The sequence below is a fragment of the Littorina saxatilis genome, linkage group LG1 (genome assembly GCF_037325665.1).
Source record: "Littorina saxatilis isolate snail1 linkage group LG1, US_GU_Lsax_2.0, whole genome shotgun sequence".
Taxonomy (NCBI): Eukaryota; Metazoa; Mollusca; class Gastropoda; order Littorinimorpha; family Littorinidae; genus Littorina; species Littorina saxatilis.
In genome coordinates, this window is record NC_090245.1 from 17139857 (window position 1) to 17161906 (window position 22050).

General features: G+C 40.1%; 1 protein-coding gene across 1 annotated transcript; it reads left to right on the forward strand.

Moving 5' to 3' along the window:
* The first annotated feature begins 292 nt into the window (after positions 1 to 292).
* On the forward strand, positions 293 to 17823 carry LOC138963129 (G1/S-specific cyclin-E-like). Its single transcript, XM_070335154.1, has 11 exons — positions 293 to 353; positions 493 to 577; positions 753 to 806; positions 4484 to 4672; positions 6475 to 6669; positions 7335 to 7481; positions 7882 to 7977; positions 8365 to 8769; positions 12001 to 12112; positions 13436 to 13599; positions 15393 to 17823. Exons 1-11 carry the CDS (start codon positions 340 to 342, stop codon positions 15570 to 15572), a joined length of 1641 nt encoding a protein of 546 aa, XP_070191255.1. The 5' UTR covers positions 293 to 339; the 3' UTR covers positions 15573 to 17823.
* Positions 17824 to 22050: the final 4227 nt, after the last annotated feature.

The window sequence follows — 22050 nt, forward strand, 5'->3', positions numbered from 1 at the left end:
CATTGTCTTTGTGTCTTTGCACCCGAACTGAGAATGTGTAACAGTTGTGGTATACTGTGTTCTGATAACGGGATTTGTGCAGCAGAGGTAACAAGTGTAGTTGCACTTAAATTAATCTTTTTTTTATCTTCTGGAATGAAGTCTACTTGTTCCATTTTGGTATTGCATCCTTTTTTTACTTCGAAGGTAAAATGTAAAGCATTTGGGAAGATTTGATAAATCTTATCACGCGAAATCGCGTCGTGTGTAATCAGTCTTGCGTTGCGGAGCCATGATGGAAGTTGAACTTTCACATCGCACTTTTATTTTGCAGTAAAATCCGGGCAGTCGCTTCAAACGATGCCGAGGAAAAGGTAAGCATTATCAATTGCTATTCGTATTTGTATTTGCATCGGAAATCCATCAAAATGTGTGGGAATGTTGGCCTAACTGTGCAATTAAAACGCTTTCTCCTCCCGGACCTGTCACGCAGAGCTTCAACTTTTGTTGCAGTGCTCGACTCCGGTCTAAGTCGAAGTTGCCGCTTCAGAGCACAGAATCAGATGAATTCCTGCACAAACGACGGAGAATGGCAGATGTGAGTGGAATTCTTCTTGTTCTCGATGTGTTTGTTTGGTGTATTGCTAGCTTTCGTATGAAATCAAATTGTCTGGACTCGTGTCGATTTCTTTGTGGTGTTTTGCCTAGCTTCGTTGGATTTTGTGACCAATGCGCTAAAGTATGCATCTTCAGCATTTTTGTTGATTGTGCAGGGCGATCAAGGAGATGTTAATGTTGGCGGCAGGAGGCAACAATTCAGAATTCAGGTATGCATTTGTGAAATCTTTGTTTTTATTCCAATCGATGTGTTACATGGCTTCGCGCCATGATGCAGGATTACAGGTGCAAACCCCCGCGTAAAAGTTTCTTTCAGTTTCGTCGTGTATGCACATTTTTATGGAAGTTTGCTTATGCAGGCTGGTACATTGAGCTTATTTTTGTGATAATGCGTGTGTATTTGTTTGGATGTGCTTTGCTATATATTTTTCTAGAATTTTTTTCTTCGTTCATTCATTCTTCCACTCCGTGCCCTCCATCTTGTATTAACTGATGAATATTCATGAGGGAACACTTCGACCAATCAGCGCTTTTTTTCCGCCAAAATTGCACATGATAACAAAGAGCCGCGGTTGCCCTACTTTTTCCAACACCGGCTACCGGGGATAGTTGACGTGGGTAGTTCAAACCTTCACTGTCAGTCTTTTTGATGTAAAGTCATACATAGAGGATCACATATGTAGGATTTTGTCAAAAAGTGGAGTTGTTTAAGTTCGCCTCGCACTCATCTCTCTGATTAGGGAATTGGCTTCTCCTTTTTGCGTGGTACTGTTCTGGAATTTTGTTGCTTTTTCTTGCACTTTTCCAGTATTACATTGCAAAGTGAGTTTGTTTTTATCAGAAAGAGAGAAAGGTGATAAACTTTTTGTCCAGTTGGCACTATATGTTTTGCACATAGTTTAATGCATTTCCACGGGGAAACGATACTTACTGTTTTTCTTGCACTTTTTCAGTTTTACAAATTACATTGCAATGTGAACCCCCCGCGGGTTAGGGGGAAGAATTTACCCGATGCTCCCCAGCATGTCTAAGAAGCGACTAACGGATTCTGTTTCTCCTTTTACCCTTGTTAAATGTTTCTTGTATAGAATTAGTCAATTTTTGTACAGATTTTAGTCAAGCAGTATGTAAGAAATGTTAAGTCCTTTGGAAACTTGCATCCTCCCAGTAAGGTAATATATTGTACTATGTTGCAAGCCCCTGGAGCAAACTTTTGATTAGTGCTTTTGTGAACAAGAAACAATTGACAAGTGGCTCTATCCCATCTCCCCCCTTTCCCCGTCGTGATATAACCTTCGTGGTTGAAAACGACATTGCAATGTGAGTTTGTTTTTATCCGAAAGAGAGTAAGGTTATATTTTTTGGGGTCCGGTTGGCACTAATTTTTTGCACAGAGTTAATGCATTTTCACGGAAAAAAACTATCCTTATTTCTGATTCTGTAGGTGTACAAAATGAGGGCACTGTATATTTTGTTATTTAAGCTTCAACAGGTCAGACCATATTTTTGTTGCTCGTTTTATTAGACAATCTTTGCCATTGATTACTTCAGGTTTCATGTTTAAGAAAAAAAATTCTCTCCATTTACTCATGGTCTAAGCTGAATCTTGATTTAGGTCCAGGGATGTCGTTAGGCATCGGACATAGACTGATTAAGAGGCTCAAAGGTCCGATTCACATAGCGGTCAGATGTCTTGAAATGTTTTCATTGTTTTGAAATTAGCGCTAGCATTGTCCAATAAGAACTCAATTCCTTCGGACAGCGCGATATTCGTTAATTTTTCTTTCAAGATTCACATTTTCAAAACGCGACCAAGCACTCTCGCATACAGGTGCACTGAAGTTGTACAGTGTGGATCTTGTGTGTGGGTGACACCCGTCTGCAGCACAGCGAGCATCATTCTTGAAAATGAAAAAATCTGACGTCCTATTTAAATTCCTGAAAGCGGTCAAATGTCCTATTGATGCTGAAGAGCTAGGACATTTGTCCTATAGGTATGAATTTGTAGCAACATCCCTGAGGTCTTTCCTAGTCATAGTTCAATCTTCCCCCTTCCCAGTTCTGTTTTTTCGGCAAGTGTTGCAAAGGATCTCTGTTTTAAGACCCTAGTTTTCAGATTTTTGGTTTCTACTGTCTGTAAATGTACCTCCGATTAAGACTCTCCCTTTGAGTTGTAGACTTCATTGGCTCACGTAAATGTAGCCTATGCGATCGAAACTTTGTCTGTCTGTGCGTGTGTATGTCTGTGGTAGAAACTTTAACAATTCGTCATTTGAAGACGTCACATTACGTGCGTGCGTGCGTATGTCTGTGGTAGAAACTTTAACAATTCGTCATTTGGAGACGTCACATTATGACGTAAGAGGGTTAGACGTCACGCGAAGGAATTACTGAACGTCTCGGTCATTGTTATTTTGTGCGGGCCGAGACTAGTTGGCAGTCGTGTCCATGTAAGTTAAAGTAGGCTACATGCAGACAGCCAGATCTAGATCTAGTGTCTCGCTTTCTTGCACAGTGTCACCTATGCTTACTGTGTGTATGTGACTGAGTGATTGAGTTTGTGTTACTGTTTGTCGATTTCTTACGTGAGCCTTGAAGGCTTCGCCTCTTTTTTTTTTTATGTAAATTGGGGCCCCGCTGTTTGTAGATTTAAGCCGTGTCTGCTGGTGCTAAGGACCACCTGTGGTGTGGGCTGACTTGGCATCAGTACCATCCTGTGAGTTGCAATTAGGGCCATGATGTGCTGATGCAACTGCCCAGCACCCCTGGTGAGTGCTACCTACTGTGCCATGTGGTCAGACCCATGCACAGGTTGTAGGGTTTTTGAAGCCTGCTGAGCTGAGGGGTTGTGAACCAAGGGGAATACCCTTTACTTTTCCTTTCAGCTACTGCCGTCTTGAGTAGGTCCTCTTCCGCTATCCTCCCTTTCTGATGAAATACAGTGAAGAATTTTGATGATGTTTTGCTTCTTGCAACTCCCTTAGTTTTTCTTGATCTTTCCCTGTGGCTTTCTTCTGTGTATTGTATTATGTAAAAGTTTTTTTGTTTTGCCTTTCTCCAAAAGCCGTCTCTTTGAATACGCTTAGCTGCGCAGGATGGCAGTTTCCACTGAAGTGTGGCTTTTTAAAAATGTTTTGCTTCTTTCTATTCCCTTTGTTTTTATTACATAATGTCGCCTTACGCGACTTGTTGATCTTTCCCTGCAGCTTTCTTCTGTGTATTGTTCTATGTTAGGTTGTTTTTATGTGTGGGTTTTTTCCTTGTCTCTTTTAATAAGGTTAATTGAGCAGGGGTGACATGATTTCTAGAATTTGAGAAGGGAGATATATATCGAAACAGTTTGCATGTAATAAATGTAGTGACTTCAAATTGAGTTCAAACTCACTAAATTTAAGACCGGCACAGTTGGCCTAGTGGTAAGGCGTCCGCCCCGTGATCGGGAGGTCGTGGGTTCGAACCCCGGCCGGGTCATACCTAAGACTTTAAAATTGTCAATCTAGTGGCTGCTCCGTCTGGCATTATGGGGTTAGTGCTAGGACTGGTTGGTCCGGTGTCAGAATAATGTGACAGGGTGAGACATGAAGCCTGTGCTGCGACTTCTGTCTTGTGTGTGGCGCACGTTATATGTCAAAGCAGCACCGCCCTGATATGGCTCTTCGTGGTCGGCTGGGCGTTAAGCAAACAAACAAACACTAAATTTAAGTAAAACATTTTCTCAAGTCTTCTTTTCCAGGGGGTTTGCCCCATGGCGCTGATTGTGGTCCCCTGCATCATTAACTTTTTTTCCCTCGTGGTTTTCTATTTTTCCAACTTGCATCACTGGTTGGTTTGGGGTATTGTTTCCTTCGTCACACATTTGTATTAATTTTGATGTCTCCTTCCACAGAATAACAGACTGCCGATTTCCCAGACAGACGCCATTACTTCATCAATGATTGTTCCGTCGGATGAGGTTGATCATCTGGTATGTCCAGAACAGGCCTTGAGCGGCAGTGGCTGGGTGGTTGAGGAAGAGGAGGACATTGTCCATGTTGTCACCAACCCTCCCAGACAGCGGCAGTTGTTTCGCTTTAGTGTAAGTATTGTTGATCTATAGTTGTGTCTTTGAAGTGGAACAACATTACTGCAGAACAGCTTTAGTTTTTGACTCACATGCGAAGCAAAAGTGAGTCTATGTACTCACCCGAGTCGTCCGTCCGTCCGTCCGGACGTCCGTCCGTCCGGACGTCCGTCCGGAAAACTTTAACGTTGGATATTTCTTGGACGCTATTCAGTCTATCAGTACCAAATTTGGCAAGATGGTGTATGATGACAAGGCCCCCAAAAACATACATAGCATCTTGACCTTGCTTCAAGGTCAAGGTCGCAGGGGCCATAAATGTTGCCTAAAAAAAAGCTATTTTTCACATTTTCCCCATTTTCTCTGAAGTTTTTGAGATTCAATACCTCACCTATATATGATATATAGGGCAAAGTAAGCCCCATCTTTTGATACCAGTTTGGTTTACCTTGCTTCAAGGTCAAGGTCACAGGAGCTCTTCAAAGTTGGATTGTATACATATTTTGAAGTGACCTTGACCCTGAACTATGGAAGATAACTGTTTCAAACTTAAAAATTATGTGGGGCACATGTTATGCTTTCATCATGAGACACATTTGGTCACATATGATCAAGGTCAAGGTCACTTTGACCCTTATGAAATGTGACCAAAATAAGGTAGTGAACCACTAAAAGTGACCATATCTCATGGTAGAAAGAGCCAATAAGCACCATTGTACTTCCTATGTCTTGAATTAACAGCTTTGTGTTGCATGACCTTGGATGACCTTGACCTTGGGTCAAGGTCACATGTATTTTGGTAGGAAAAATGTGTAAAGCAGTTCTTAGTGTATGATGTCATTGCTATGTAAGCATGTGAGTCGTATGGGCTTTGCCCTTCTTGTTATTTTGTGTGATTTGTGTGCAGTAGGTTTCCCTGCAGCTGATAACATGGTTGGCCTCTCTTGTCATGTGCCACTATACTGGAAAAAAGACCCTGACAAATTTGAGGTCAACAGGAGCATTTCTGTGAAATTAAACACTCACTTTTTCTTCTTGGTTTCAAGTTTTGTTGCACACTTGATATTAATTGTTATTTAACGGTTGCAAGCTTTTCCTCTTGGTGTCGTCTTAATTCTGCGACTTTGGTACAGATGCTTTGGTGATATTTTTTATATCCCGCAGTGGGGCACTGCGGTTATGAAATTAAAGGCCCCTCCTGTTTTTGGAACCGCAGGAGCTTTCTAGTTTGCTTTTAGGTAGATTTTTGGTTCCTCTTTCCTGTCATGCTCTCTTTTTCTTCATGAATTCTTTTCTTTTTTCTGCCTTCTTGCTCATTCACCTGCATTTTTTCCAAAAATCTCTTCTCTTGCCGCTTGTCTCGCGATTCATGTATAGTTTAATCTGTTAGTGTTCTGATGTAAGTCCAGCAGTAGATAGGTTAAGCCTATTTTAACATACTGGAAACTGGTAATCTTCCAGTAGGTATTAATTTAGTTTTACTAAAGCCTGCTGGGACACAAGTAATGGGTTAGTGCATTTGTAAACAGGAATCGCTTGACAAGTGGCCCCCTTCATCCCCCCCTTCCTCGTCCTGATATGGCTCTGCGTAGTCGGCTGGACGTTAAGCAACAAATAAACAAACAAACAAACATATTTTTTATAGTATTATATGCATTTCTTTTTCCTACATAAAGGGTTGATGTACATCGTGAATTCCTTATAAAAGCTCTGTTTAGCTCATTTGTCCAAAATCATGACCACAGGGCACTATTGTGCCGTCACTAAAGTAAAGATACTTGTTTTCCTCACTTATGGCTTTTATCTCCTTTTTTCAGAATCACTTTCAAGATGAAATTGAACGGTTGATGTCATTCAACCCTCTTCCTGACATGGACTGGGCCGACTCTGAGGAAGTGTGGGACTCCATGAAAGCCAAGGAAGAGAAATATCTACATTCCATGAACATCTTTTTACAACATCCCGACGTCAAGCCCAACATGCGAGCAGTCCTGTTGACCTGGTTGACTGAGGTACGAATGATGCCCATCACTCATCAGTTTTTGTTCTATGGGTGGTCTTAACCTTCTGTGTGAATTTTTATGTAGTATTCTCTGACTGGTGTGTTGTGTCATGGATGCAGTTCTTCAAGTGCCTTATGTGGAAGAATTTCATGTTTGTGTGAACCACATTCGGTGTAGGTGCAGTGTCTGTTACTTGCCAAGGCGGCAGAGACTGCATCCTATACGCACTAAAACTGAAAACCCAAAACACGTACTAGAAATTCATGGGGCAGATCCCACGATGTACTGATCCTAAAAAGAGTGGGTTCCGGGATGCACAACACAATAAACCTGCAAAGAGTGGGTCCTGGGATGCAATACATAACCATTATCATGCATACCATCGGTACTGCTTTCAGAAAAAGTGCCAGATCTGTCCCTACACATATTCGTACAACACATATATATATGACCATAACTTTTTCGTGAAAGGCTCGGAGAACTTCCAACATAACAGTCTGCATAACATTGAAATGAGCACCCCACAGATCTTGTGTCGTGGGCAAATCCTGACTTACAATGATGTGTTTACTTATACAGTCACAGTCAAGTTCAAGCACAAATATTCAGGGGTGTTTGTTCTGCATCAGCTTTTCTTATTGTGCAAATATGAAGGATTTTCTTTTTACGTGCAGGTCTGTGAAGTGTACAAGCTGCACAAGGAGACCTATTACATGGCAATGGACTTCATCGACCGGTTCCTGCTGGCCACGAACGGCATGAAGACATCGCAGTTACAACTCCTGGGGGTGACAGCACTGTTTGTTGCAGCAAAGATTGAGGTACGTTGTGGCTGAATAAAGACTTGGCCTGGTGTGAGTTGCTGTACTTTTTTGATGACAAAAGGGGTTGGTTCAGTTGAGTTAGCAAATTGAGGTTAAAGACAGTTGTGGTACTTCAAGTGACCCATCTTTTTAACGGGTTACTAGCAGGTTGTTGAATATATGAGAGCAGTGGGTGATTCATGTCGCTTTTGTGACTTGCCCCTGGTTTGTCAATTTTGGGGGTGTTCTGCTGACTCTTCAAGAACATTTTTAGCTCTTTTGATAAGAAAGGTGTTTTAATGTATAGTGCACTGAACATTCATTGGCACCAGTCATAAACCTGCTTCAAATCAAAACCTTACCTTTGTCAAGCATATTTACCTGCTTAATCACACTGGCCTGATATGTTCCTTTGCAGGAAATCTACCCGCCCAAGTCCACAGAGTTCTCCTACGTAGCTGATGGTGCTTTTGAGGTGGAAGATATCCATGAGTTTGAACTGTTCCTCATCAAGGTATGTTTTCTGGCAATGGCTAGATTTTGAAAGTGAGAAGTACCAACGTGCAAAGCCATGATTGGGCTGTGTAGAAGTTGGGTGGTTGGTCAGATGTTTCCCTGCTTTTGAAATTCATCACTGCAGACATCTTACTTTTTGTCTTTTGATAAGGATTAAAATGCAATCGTAAAAGAAGGCAGACAATTTGTGGCTTTTATATTATGACTGAGGGATTGATGTCAGCAATGCCTGAAGCTGCTCCTATATTTCTTGAATTAAGTAAAGAAGACAGACCTTTCTTATTTTGAACATTATCATTTTTTAACCTCTCTTAGGGCTGAAGTACTACATTCCTAAGAAAATAGTCATAAAGTTCATCGTTGTTTATTTTTCTGTTTTCATCAGGAGCTGAACTGGCTGTTATCTCCAGTGACTCCCAACGCATGGGTGCAGCTGTACCTCCAGATCGCCGCTTCCAAGGCCACCCAGCAGGCAAGGAGCGAAGTACCCTCCCCTTTCAACAGCTCGCATCGAAACTCCCCGTGTGATCTCAATATTTCCACAAACTCTGGTGTTTCTGACCTTGTGGCGTGTGCCAAGGTCATAGACTTAGCTGGACCTGGCTGTGTGAACGCTAGGTCAAGTGACACTGACAGATACGATAGTCTGGATCAGTTTCCGGTAGCGGTGGATTACGATACTGACAGTGCAGACGAGGAGGACGAGAAACAGGAATGTAGGCGAAGGAGGGATGAGCTCAACATAGTATATCCAATGTACTCTCCTCATGTCTACGTGCAAGTTACAAGGGTAAGCATTTCAGTTGGTCTCTTGTGTTCGGATGTGCATGTGTTAGGCCCCCCCCAAAAATAGGTGTGGTTACGGTAACATACCCCCCAAAAAATAGGGTAGAAAGGTACAGTGAAAACTGTCAAATACGGTCACTGGACTTAGCGGACACTCGCAGAATACGGACAGTCAGTCTCGGCACGGACTGCTTTACACTGTAAAACACCTGTACGTTACGGCCACCTCGGCATTACGGACGCGGACACGTATTTTGGGTCCATAATAAGTCATATACCTGCTAAATACGGACATCCACAGCAAGCTGGGAAGTTCGATCGACGAAGAAGACGATAAATCGATCAGTTGATATTATTTTATATACCTTTTCGGTATCTGAGCAGCTCTCGCGAGACACGCTATTTGTTATGCTTTGAACATCGCGAGAACTTCGAACCTTGGCTTGTGCAGCTCGCACGAGATCGCTGTACCGCATGCTTTGCTATGCTCTGAAGTTTGCGAGAGATTACGAGAGCTTGGAATATCGATAGAGTCTATTCTTGGTGAGTGTTTTAAGTCGACGCATTTGATTGGCTGCTAGAGTTCCAAGGCAGCCAATCCAACGCGTGGAACGTGTTCGGCGGAACGGAAGTGAAAGTGTATGAGTGAATGTATCTTCTCTTCGAAAGAGTGATTCGTGTTTAACAAGATGGCAGCAAGAAATTCAAATTCAAGAAAAGGAAGAAATGCGCTGACTTTAGAACAAAGGATAAATGTTGTCAAACAACTGGAAAGTGGGAAATCATGCCGAACGATTGCACAAGAGCTTGGGTGTGGGAGAACGCAGATTTCGAAAATCAGCGTCGATCGGGAAAAAATAATGAAGTTGTGGGAATCGGGAGACGGACGTGCTGACCAGAAATGGGTTTCGAAGAAGACAACCGAATACGAAGAGCTAAATGACGCCGTGTTCGAGTGGTTTTCAACCAAACGTGCGAATCACATTGCCATCAATGGTCCACTCAGACAACGCTGGACAAATTCTTTCAAAAGCTGATGAGTGCAGAATGAAGTTTGTTTGTTTGTTTGTTTGTTTGCTTAACGCCCAGCCGACCACGAAGGGCCATATCAGGGCGGTGCTGCTTTGACATTTAACGTGCGCCACACACAAGACAGAAGTCGCAGCACAGGCTTCATGTCTCACCCAGTCACATTATTCTGACACCGGACCAACCAGTCCTAGCACTAACCCCATAATGCCAGACGCCAGGCGGAGCAGCCACTAGATTGCCAATTTTAAAGTCTTAGGTATGACCCGGCCGGGGTTCGAACCCACGACCTCCCGATCACGGGGCGGACGCCTTACCACTAGGCCAACCGTGCCGGTGCAGAATGAAGTGAATCACTGAATGTGAATGTGTTGTATGAACGAGATCCAGTAACTTTTTAACAATTTAAATTTATACAGTTGATATGATAAAAAGCTTTTAAACTTGTTTTACAACAGTCAATATTAACTGTTTCTCTATTTAATCTGAACAGCTTCTGTTTTTCTTATAAATGTACATGTACATGTACTCTCTCTCAACTTGACTTTGTCGCGTTTACTTGCACCTGTCTAATAAGGACACCTGCAGAATAAGGACACTTTCGTCTGGTCCCAAGGGTGTCCTTATTTGACAGGATTTACTGTAGGCAATCACTTTTTTTTCTTCTTTTTTTTTACTTTTTTTTCTGATGTGTACAAATTAAACCTACTTGACAGGGAAGTAAGTGTGCAACTCGGGCGCTTTCGCTTTCATTGCGTTTTCTGCACTCGTTTTCTTGGTTTTTGTGGGGTTTTTGTTTTTTTACAAATGTAATAAAAAGTTATAGGGTCGGCCCCTAAAAATAGGGTAGGTCGGGTTACCGTAACCACACCTATTTTTTTTTTAGGCCTTAGTGTCTGTTCACTATTCTGTGTTGCATTTGGGGGGAGGAGGGTCATATATATATACTTTTGACAGTTTTCTTTTCGTCTCCATGCCTACAATAGTTGATTGTTTTCAGATGTATATCACATTGGCAGTTGCTGAAGTTATGTATGTTGAGCAGAATAACATACAGCTTGTTGTGGCGATGACCACTGCCCTGTAGTGATCACTCAAGTGTTTGCTTGAGGTCACGTGTTTTTTTATTGAGGCCACACGACGTAATTCAGGCATGGGAATTGTCCGCGGATTTCCGCGAAAAGAAAATTTCGTTTCAGCGATAATGAAAAATTGTCCGCGGCAACAAAAATTAATATACTATTGTCTCTATCAATTTTTTTGCTTACACGAGAACTATCAAAATATTGGTCTGAAATGTTCAAATTAGTTTTCCCCCCAACGGGGCTCCGTCCCTGTACCCCGCCGGGGCCTCGGCAGCCCCTTGACCTCGTCCTATTTTCAGAGTTATTTCTATTTTGGAATTCCCATGCCTGGTATTGGTAATTGAAGTCACAGGAGTTTGGGAAAACATGCGTGCTCAGTGTTCACTGCTGGCAGCAAGTCATGGCTCTGATATAGTATTAGGCCTAAAAAATAAATAGGTGTGGTTACGGTAACCCGACCTACCCTATTTTTAGGGGCCGACCCTATAACTTTTTATTACATTTGTAAACAAAAAACAACAAAAATAAAAAACAAAACGAGTGCAGAAAACGCAATGAAAGCAACAGCGCTCGAGTCGCACACTTATTTCCCTGTCAAGTAGGTTTAATTTTTTACACATTAGAAAAAAAAGTTTAAAAAAAAAAAGTGATTGCCTACCTTCCTACCCTATTTTTTTTGGCTATGTTACCTTAACCACACCTATTTTTTTTTTTGGCCTTACATATTTTTTACAGGAAAAGTGCATCATATCAGGCGGACATTGCATAATATACATATATTTCAGATTACTGGCTGCGATCGCTAGGCTTGACAAGTCGGCGACGTGTTACTGTTTGCCTAACCGTCAGGAAAACAACTTTTCCGCCGCGAAAATAAACCCTGACAGTTATTTCCTAACTTAATCTATTAGCTCTGGCTTTAGTTTTAGTAGTACTGGTAGGGTTAGGTATATATGCTTGTGTTCATGCATAAGATTTTTCTGTCTTGGTTAAATGCTCCAGAGGTAATTTTTAAGATTGCCCCAGATTGCACATTTTTGAAAGTGTGTGTTGTCTCTATTTTTTTCTTTTCTTTATATGTTTTCATGATCTCATGCCCTGTGTTGCTTGCTTTATTTCAGTTGATGGATCTTGTGATGTTGGACAGCCATAGTCTGCAGTTCAAGTACAGTATCTTGGCAGCTGCTGCCGTGTACCATGCCACAGACATCGCAGACGTCTGTCAAGTCACAAGTCAGTTCACATTCTCTTTTGTTGTATATATTTCTATTCTTGATGAACATGTTCAGAATGCATTCGTTGTGTCCATTGACGTTTGCCTCAATATGTGTTTTTGATGAGATATTTGTCTGGGTGTTTCAGTGATGTACATTTTAGTCAGTCTCCGGTCTCTGACCGATCCAATTTCCCCAGGACCTATAGCTTTAACCCCAGCAGGACACAGGTCCGATTAACCTACAGAAGAAGTGGTCAAGGGTCCGATCGTTTTTGACAATGAAGCGGACATGCGGACTGTTCAATTTTCAAGAGGAAAGCTTGTTTCGGTTTTGCCAAGCGAAAGTAAACACTGCGTGAGGAAAGCTGGTTTCGGTTTTGCCAAGCGAAAGTATGCACTGCGTGTGACCAGTTTGTTGAGTGAACGAGGCACCATATGGGATCTGATTCTTTGAATTAATTTATCCTCAAGTTGGATCAAGAAGAAAAAAAGAAAACCGAACCCATATGGTGCCTCGAGTGCATTCATTGGCTCAGCAATAAATCGTTGAGAGAGGATTCAGTGCACAGAACTTGGTGTGCACGGCTCGAAGAAACCGATTGTGTGTCAAAACCCAGGACATGATCCTGAAAGCAAAACTTGAGGGACCCGCAGAACGGTCAGATGCCTACCTGAAAAACATTGTCGACAGATGGGCAGTGAAAAAACCCGACAACTGTTCAAATAACTTTGAAATGTGATTCAATCCTTTGAGTATCTAGTCATGACAGTCGCGGAAGGTGGAAGAATTTAAACTGAAAAATCTTTTTAAATGCGGTTTTACGAGTCGTGTTTTTGTCCTATTGAAATTGCAATCTCAGGACACTGTGTCCTATTGATTTTCAGTCTTCAGGACAATTGTCCTAAAGGCTGCTAGAAAAATGTACATCACTGGTGTTTAGGGTTTGTTTGTTTTTGTTCGGGGGGGGGGGTGTATGTATTTGAGGTATCAAGTCTAAGGATTAGCACACTCCAAAAAGACCTCGCACATTTAAAAAGTGAATGTTCGGTTGTTTATATATATGTGAACTGTACCAGCATTGATATTAATAAGGCCAAAAAAAAATAGGTATGTTTACGGTAACATAGGCCACAAAATAGGGTCGGTAGGTCGGCATTTTTTATTTATTTATTTATTCCCCCAAATGCAAAAAAAAAAGTCTAGGGTCGCGTGAAAAAAATAGGGTCGGTCGGGTTACCGGAAACAGACTATTTTTATTTTTTTTTGGCCTAACAATGAACTTCAACAATGCACAGGTGAAAAAAACACGGATGGTACATTGAAAGTTCTCTGTTTCCAGGTCTGACATGGGATGAGCTGAGGCCATGTGTCAACTGGATGAAGCTGCACAAAAGTATAATAGACAGTTATCAGCCTTTGGCCGCCCAGATCAGGACCTTTGAGAACGTCAGCGAGTCGGACGCCCACAAGATCCAGTATCACTCTATTACCAAGGAGATGTGGGTAGGTGCAAGCTCTTGATGTTTTGCTAGTGGTTTTGTTTGTTTCGTGTTGAGAGATTAGGATTTAATTGCTTCTCTCTACCCCACAACACGCGCCTTTCACTTTTCCTCTGTCTCTCTCATAAGGCCTAAAAAAAAAATAGGTGTGGTTACGGTAACCCGACCCACCCTATTTTGGGGGGCCGACCCTATAACTTTTTATTACATTTGTCAAAAAAATTTTTAAAAAACCAAGTAAACGAGTGCAGAAAACGCAATGAAAGCGAAAGCGCCCGAGTCGCACACTTATTTCCCTGTCAAGTAGGTTTAATTTGTACACACTAGAAAAAAAAGTAAACCAAAAAAAAAGTGATTGCCTACCTTCCTACCCTATTTTTTTTGGATATATGTTACCGTAACCACACCTATTTTTTTGTGTGGCCTAAGTAGGTTGTGAAAAAAAAGCTTTCAGATTCTTGTGTTTTTGTTCAAGGACCTGACTTTCTGGTTAGTAGTCTCTTCTAGATGTTAAATTTCTCTGAAGTGTGTTGATATCTAGAGAAATCGGTTGTACGTGTAGGGGGTGTATGTGTGTGCTCCCCCGACTCCAAGTCACTAGTTTTGCAGGCTCAGATAACTTGTGAAATTTCCACACATACCTGTAAATCATTTGTTTTTATAGGCATAGCTAAAATGGCTCCGGCATACAGTGGATACTTTCTTTTAAGACTCTCCAATTTAAGACTCGCTCCTTTTTAAGACCTTGTTTTCTCAGACTTTCTGTTAACCTCTGTTATATTACCCCCATTTTAAGACTCCCTCCTTTTTATATTTAGTCAAGTTTTGACTAAATATTTTAACATCGAGGGGGAATCGAAACGAGGGTCGTGGTGTGTGTGCGTGTGTGTGTCTGTGTGTCTGTGTGTGTGTGTAGAGCGATTCAGACTAAACTACTGGACCGATCTTTATGAAATTTGACATGAGAGTTCCTGGGTATGAAATCCCCGAACGTTTTTTTCATTTTTTTGATAAATGTCTTTGATGACGTCATATCCGGCTTTTCGTGAAAGTTGAGGCGGCACTGTCACGCCCTCATTTTTCAACCAAATTGGTTGAAATTTTGGTCAAGTAATCTTCGACGAAGCCCGGACTTCGGTATTGCATTTCAGCTTGGTGGCTTAAAAAATAATTAATGACTTTGGTCATTAAAAATCTGAAAATTGTAAAAAAAAAATAAAAATTTATAAAACGATCCAAATTTACGTTTATCTTATTCTCCATCATTTGCAGATTCCAAAAACATATAAATATGTTATATTTGGATTAAAAACAAGCTCTGAAAATTAAATATATAAAAATTATTATCAAAATTAAATTGTCCAAATCAATTTAAAAACACTTTCATCTTATTCCTTGTCGGTTCCTGATTCCAAAAACATATAGATATGATATGTTAGGATTAAAAACACGCTCAGAAAGTTAAAACAAAGAGAGGGACAGAAAAGCGTGCTATCCTTCTTAGCGCAACTGCTACCCCGCTCTTCTTGTCAATTTCACTGCCTTTGCCATGAGCGGTGGACTGACGATGCTACGAGTATACGGTCTTGCTGAAAAATGGCATTGCGTTCAGTTTCAATCTGTGAGTTCGACAGCTACTTGACTAAATATTGTATTTTCGCCTTACGCGACTTGTTAAAACCTGATTTCTAAGATTTTTGGAGGTCTTAAAAGGGGTTTTCACTGTAGCTAAGTGGAAAGTGGAACTCTCAATCAGAGTTGAATTTCACTAGTGCTTATGAAGGAATGTATTTACAGGATGAAGCCCTCAAGTGTTCAGAGAACTACTTTCGCCCCCAGTCAAGCCTCGACATGCTGGCCGAGGTGGTCCAACAAGAAACGAAGCTGTGTTCCAGCCCCGGTCCGTCTGGACCAAACTTCATCACGCCCCCTCGCAGCACTAGGAAGGTAACACCAGAGTCCGGCCTGCGGCAATGAACCTGTCATGATACTGGACAAGGGTGTCACATAACAAAAACCTGCATACTGCTTGTCAGAAATCAGTGAAAAACGGTTGTTGTTGATGACAAATGAAAACCAGCATTCTGCTTATCGGAAATCAGTGAAAAACGGTTGTCTGTTGTTGAAGACATGTAAGCTTCAAGAGAGGAGCATCAAAAGATTGAAGTGTGCTCATGTTTTTAATCAAACCTCTGAACATTACAGGATTTGTCCCAGCATACACAGCTATGCTCAGAGTTAACAGTTACAGTCTTTAGTGATTGTGCTTTAGAGTTATCTCATTCTGTTTCAAGTGCATCATTACAGATTGGGCTACTGCATCTGATAATTTCCATGACGTGGAATGCTGATACCTTTTCACAAAGGCTGCCTTTAGTTATCTTTTTCTGTCTTGCTCTCTGTCAGAGTTTTTCCAGGAAGTTTTCTTGTCTCTCAGACAAGCTATTAGCTGGTTTAGCTGAAGATGAAGGGTGTTCTGTGCTTGTTAGATATTAATGCATGCATTCATCATGACAAGAAAATGTGTGCCTTTGCCATTGAAACTTACAATTTGCTCAATATAAATACATGTCTTCCAGGTCACAACTAGATAACTAGTTCTTGTATTTTAACAGAAAAAAATGGCACTTTCTTCTTCAAAGCATGGTTATGACTTACAGGGATGGTGTTAACCGGACATTTTCTGTACTGTACTAGACATAACATCACATAACAGTTGATATTTCATCTCACGGACTTTTCCCTGCTGCGATGTAATGCGTGTGTTTTTCACTTTGTGTAACTGGTTGACATGATATTTTTTTTTTTGTGAGAGCCAGGAATCTTATTAGTAATTCATAACCAGTTTGGCGCAATCACTTGTAGAAATTAGCCATAGATTCTAACAACGTTGCCTCTTTAATTCTGTTTTCCAGTAGATTCAGGGGTGGGACTTTTCCGCGGACACAATTTACGAATTCCGCTGGAGTAATCTATTTTTCCGCGTCCCATTTCATCACAGTATCTATAACTTGTTGACTGAATGATAGGGAGAGAAGTGAAGATGGAACACAACACTGGAGGCTTGAGAGTTAAATTGTGTGAGAAGAAAGTCTTTTTTTCTTCTTTTTTTTTACCTTATCCAAACAAGTTGAATTTTAGTCTCAGATTGTACAGATTTTAATGTACCATTTAAACAATTTTCGGGGGAGCATGCCCTCGAAACCCCCTAGAAAAAGGGATTTTCTCGTTTTTCATCACAAGAGAGTCCCACCCCTGAGATTACTTGGCAGAATGAATATTTGGCACATAAGCATTATGAATGTCATTGTATATTTAATTTCTTTTATTTGCTTATTACTACCAGTCAACTCCTGGAGTGCAGAATCTGTTGTTGCTGATGTCTGTATTCATGATGATGGTACCCCCCGCGGGTTAGGGGAAAGAATTTACCCGATGCTCCCCAGCATGTCGTAAGAGGCGACTAACGGATTTTGTTTCTCTTATTACCCTTGTTAAGTGTTTCTTGTATGGAATATAGTCAATTTTTGTAAAGATTTTAGTCAAGCAGTATGTAAGAAATGTTAAGTCCTTTGTACTGGAAACTTGCATTCTCCCAGTAAGGTAGTACATTGTACTACGTTGCAAGCCCCTGTAGCAAATTTTTGATTAGTGCTTTTGTGAACAAGAAACAATTGACAAGTGGCTCTATCCCATCTCCCCCCTTTCCCCGTCGCGATATAACCTTCGTGGTTGAAAACGACATTAAACACCAAATAAAGAAAAATAAAGAAATGGTGACAAGCTATGGCTAAGTTTTCATAAACTGGATTATTAATATATATCTCAGTTCACTCAATTCCTTATTTTATCAAAGGCGCTTACTGCGGGGGCATTATTTATTTTACACCTGCGATTGAGTGTCTATCATGCTGCTAATGCAGTGTGCTCGTACAAACCTGTGTTCACCTTGGTCATTAGTACTCAGCACCAGGCACAGTAGCTCTGGTTGACTGAGGCTGACTTAATTGAATGATTGCCTGATTGTGTTCAAGTGTGATATGGATTGTTTGATTTACTTTCTTCAGACACTACACCTCTGCCTTTACTAGCATGAAAAGGTTTAACTTTTCTGTATGCGCGGTAATGAAATGTTTTCTTATGGACTGAGAATGAAATATTTCACAAGTAACGTTTGATAGCATAGTTGCTGTTGCAGAGAGTATGCATTTTCTGTGTTCAATTATAACGCAGAGTGCATGTGTAGCCCTCACAAACATTGTCTGTTGAACTGTCATTATGTCTTGTAAGTGTTTTCTTTGCTTCTTACGAACAAGTGCCTCATTAATGTCGTGTTGATTATAACATTGACTGTTACTTCTGCAATATTTATTTTTGATAGATTTGTACAATTCCAAAGACATGCTTTGGTTAAATCAGAAAGGAATGTATTGGGTAAAATGTGTTTTCTCATTTTAATTTGCTTTGTTTGTGTGTTTTGTTTACTTTTTTTTTGCGTTTGTTGTGGGGCAAATGGTTTGTGTGAAAGGAAAACTGAATCAAATCGTCTTGTAGACTTGGTTTAAGAATTATTTTTGTGTGCAAGATAAGTGTTTGTCAAGTCATCGTGATTCTTTATCCATTGTGCATTGACTCTTGCACAATTCAAGTCTCCTTTCAGTTAAATTAATTCCAAGTCCTTCATCCTTGTTGAATACTTGCACATTGCACACACTAAGTTTTCACAGCATTACCACTGGGGAAAAACCCTTTGGGGTTATTTTTGTCTGACATTGAGCATAAGCGTGTCATCTAGTACTGCCTGTAGGATTTGGAATGATAGCGTAAGAAAATAGCTGCACTAACGCCAATGTAAAAAATAAAAGTTTTTATTAAGAGCAACAGATGCTCATTTATTTTTTTGTCTTCCTCCAACGCAGAGAAAAGATCAATGATCTGTAGTGAAGACGATCAAAAGTGCCCTTGAGTCAATGATCTGTAATGAAGACGATCAAAAGTGCCCTTGAGTGAAGGAAGAATACACCCTTGATTGTGTTTTTTAAGCTTTTAGTTGTTTTTTTTATATACTTTCTGGAATATGCTTTGAAAGGAAATGGAATAGGAAAGGAAATGTTTTGTTACCTGTAGCTGTGGTAATTTCATATTTGTTATGTCATTTTGTGTGTGCTTTAATAAGAGATTGTGTTAAAGTATACGCAAGATTTACATTCTTTTCTCTTTTTTTTCCCCCCTCAATAGCAGGACTACTGAATGTGACATGGTTTTATTTTACTAGTTAAAGAATAGTTTTAGGTCCTGGAACATAGATGCTACATCTGAGCTTTTCCTTTTTTTTACCAAACAGGTCATTTGTGTTTATTTTTCTTTGATGGGTAAACAGAAACAACTGAAAACGAGAAAGTGGTGCAGAAGCCAGACTTTCTATGATTTGTTGAAGTTGTCTCTACCGTGACTTGTTTTAACTTTAAGCAATTTAATTATTTGAGGAATAGTTTATTTGCAGTGTTCGTTTAGTTTACTCATGCACCATGGGCGCATACAATCTAGAAATGACCTATAAGAATTCACTTCAGCAAGTTAAAGGGCGCATCAAGATTACTTACCAATGCAGTACCCTATGCACAATAAATTGTTTGCCTTGTCTCTGACATGAGAACAACAACCCCCCACGGGTTAGGGAGAAGAATTTACCCAATGCTCCCCAGCATGTCGTAAGAGGCGACTAACGGATTCTGTTTCTCCTTTTACCCTTGTTAAGTGTTTCTTGTATAGAATATAGTCAATTTTTGTAAAGATTTTAGTCAAGCAGTATGTAAGAAATGTTAAGTCCTTTGTACTGGAAACTTGCATTCTCCCAGTAAGGTCATATATTGTACTAGGTTGCAAGCCCCTGGAGCAAATATTTGATTAGTGCTTTTGTGAACAAGAAACAATTGACAAGTGAATCTATCCCATCTCCCCCCTCCCCCCGTCGCAATATAACCTTCGTGGTTGGAAACGACGTTAAACACCAAATAAAGTAAGACATGAGAACACCTACACACACACACACACACACACACACACACACACACAAAATTATGCAATATGATACAGTGGCAAATGCTAATCTCACATTGCATTGAAATATTAAATGACAGCACAATACTTCTGAACTTTTTTTTATTAATTAGCTATCAGACTTTCAAATTAGCAATATTTAAAAACAGACATCACAAATCAGGTTCATGTATTTGTTTTTTTGAATAGGTTGTTACACCATAATTATACTCTGACCATCGGTATGTTTATGCCTTCATCAATCATCTGTTCATTTCTTCCCAATGTCCTAGTCTTCCAGCCTCTTGTTTTACATAACCACAATTTGTGTTCAGTGTGCACCAAAGAGAAAAAAAATCTGCCTTTCTGTGACACTGGCAGTAAATTATCATATTCTTTTTGTTTTGTTCTTGTTCTACTGCTAGCAGTTTATGTTTGCATTGTGCCTTAGAACTCTGTCTTGTATATGAGGGCAAGCTTAATAGCATTCAGTTGCGCTGCGATGCTTGGCAACTTGCTTGAGTTTTGATTTCCAGAGCTGTCCATCATAAGTGTGAACCTTAAATGTACTTGTCCACAGCAACTTTATAGAGATGGGTAATTCTATTATAAAACAGCATAGTTTTTGACCAGTTAACTCTTTTACACTTTCAATAAGTGTGAAATGCTGGTTAGGACCTGATGTGCCCTCATACCCATAATGCGTCTTCAGATTTTCAGGGATGAAATATATTATATATGATACGAAGCTTGTACACTACTGTATTATGTGTGTAGGAGTCTGTGTTCAGTTCACTGTGTTGAATTTCTTGCTTTACCAGTCGGGTCTGTATTACTGTGTTTGTCTGTGGATTATTTAACATTGTGCAATGTTTTATTTTTGTGATCTATTTATTCATGTCTTGTGCCTTAAAAAAATAAAATTGTGTTGAAAGACTGTAAATTACTATTTAAAGTCATTACACAGACACTGCAGAGAGCATGTAGATACATGTTTATTTTATGCAAGGTTGCTTATTGATATGGTTATGGCTGAACAATTTAGTATGTTTTAATACTTTGGAGAAAAAAAAAGAGTGATTGGTTGTCTGAAATTTGCCTGAATAAATGTACTGCAGTCTGAATTATGTCACCCGATCTGGTATGGTTTATTTATTTAAATTGCTGTATGTCATGCTTTCAAGTCCGTGGTTTGATATTGACATGGGACCACCACCTATATTGTTGGTATATAAGTAATGTACTCAGTGACATTCTAGGGTAAGAAAGCTCTGGTTGTCCTTGCACATTATTCACAAATGCAATATTTGCCTTAATTAAATGACACAAATGAAATTTCCCATGTCGTGAAATTGATGAATAAAGTACTATGTTTTAAAAAGATGTAGTTGTGTCTCTCTGTTTTTATCATTGGTGTTTCCCTGACATGCTGTGTGTGCAGGTTCATTTGAAATAACTGCTGTGCATGATCATACCGATGAAATGGAAATAGTCACCTTGGACAGAGACTCAACAATTTACTGTCCTAAAAACAAGGAAAATTGCCTGGCAGTGTCGGCTGGTTACAAACATAACATACATCACGTTAATTCAGAATTAAAACTTGCACTAAAAAGCATCCGAACATTTCCTCAACACTCGATTACAGAAAAATTCTATTCATTATGATTTTCTGAATGTAAAATATACAGGAAATTGTCTTGTCTCATGTAAACAAATATATCATGTAAAAACAGTCCTTACATAAGAATCACAAGCTCGATACATATAAAAAGTCATGCCCCACTGCACACACATTGGCGCACGTTATATGTCAAAGCAGCACCGCCCTGATATGGCCCTTCGTGGTCGGCTGGGCGTTAAGCAAACAAACTGCACACACATGACATCCATATCTTAGTCATCACATACACAACCACCTACATGTATACTCTCATATGTTTACCATCAATTATAAATACATTACCATTGATGTCAGACAAAACGCACACAGGACCCTGTTCCTCTCGCTTCTTTTTGAGAATTCAACTTTAAATAAATTAAATTTCCTGAGAGTATACTGCATGTAAAAATACATGTATCATATGTAAAATGATATAGCATTTCTATATAAATAAATTGCACATAATTATATATGCACTCATCAACATTTACTGACTAAAACCCAACACAGACGAATACATGCATGCCCAGTCAAAATAATACACAGGGCTGGACTAGGCTAAGGGGGGGGGGGGGGGGGGGGGGGGGGGTGGTTGTCAGTGGCAAAGCCCCCTGAAGCTGATGGGTAGGTCATATTCTGAGATAGGAAAATGGTTGCTCCTTGCATGAAACGGCATAAAATAAACAATAATAAAAAATGTTTTAAATAAGTGAGGTACATGTTTAGGCTAGAGGGGGGGGTTGCGCAACCCCC

Excerpts from the sequence above, each read along its gene's own strand:
- LOC138963129 (XM_070335154.1), top strand. Across the intron at positions 807-4,483 it reads GGCAACAATTCAGAATTCAG|AATAACAGACTGCCGATTTC; the intron begins GTATGCATTTGT and ends CTCCTTCCACAG. Across the intron at positions 4,673-6,474 it reads GGCAGTTGTTTCGCTTTAGT|AATCACTTTCAAGATGAAAT; the intron begins GTAAGTATTGTT and ends TCCTTTTTTCAG.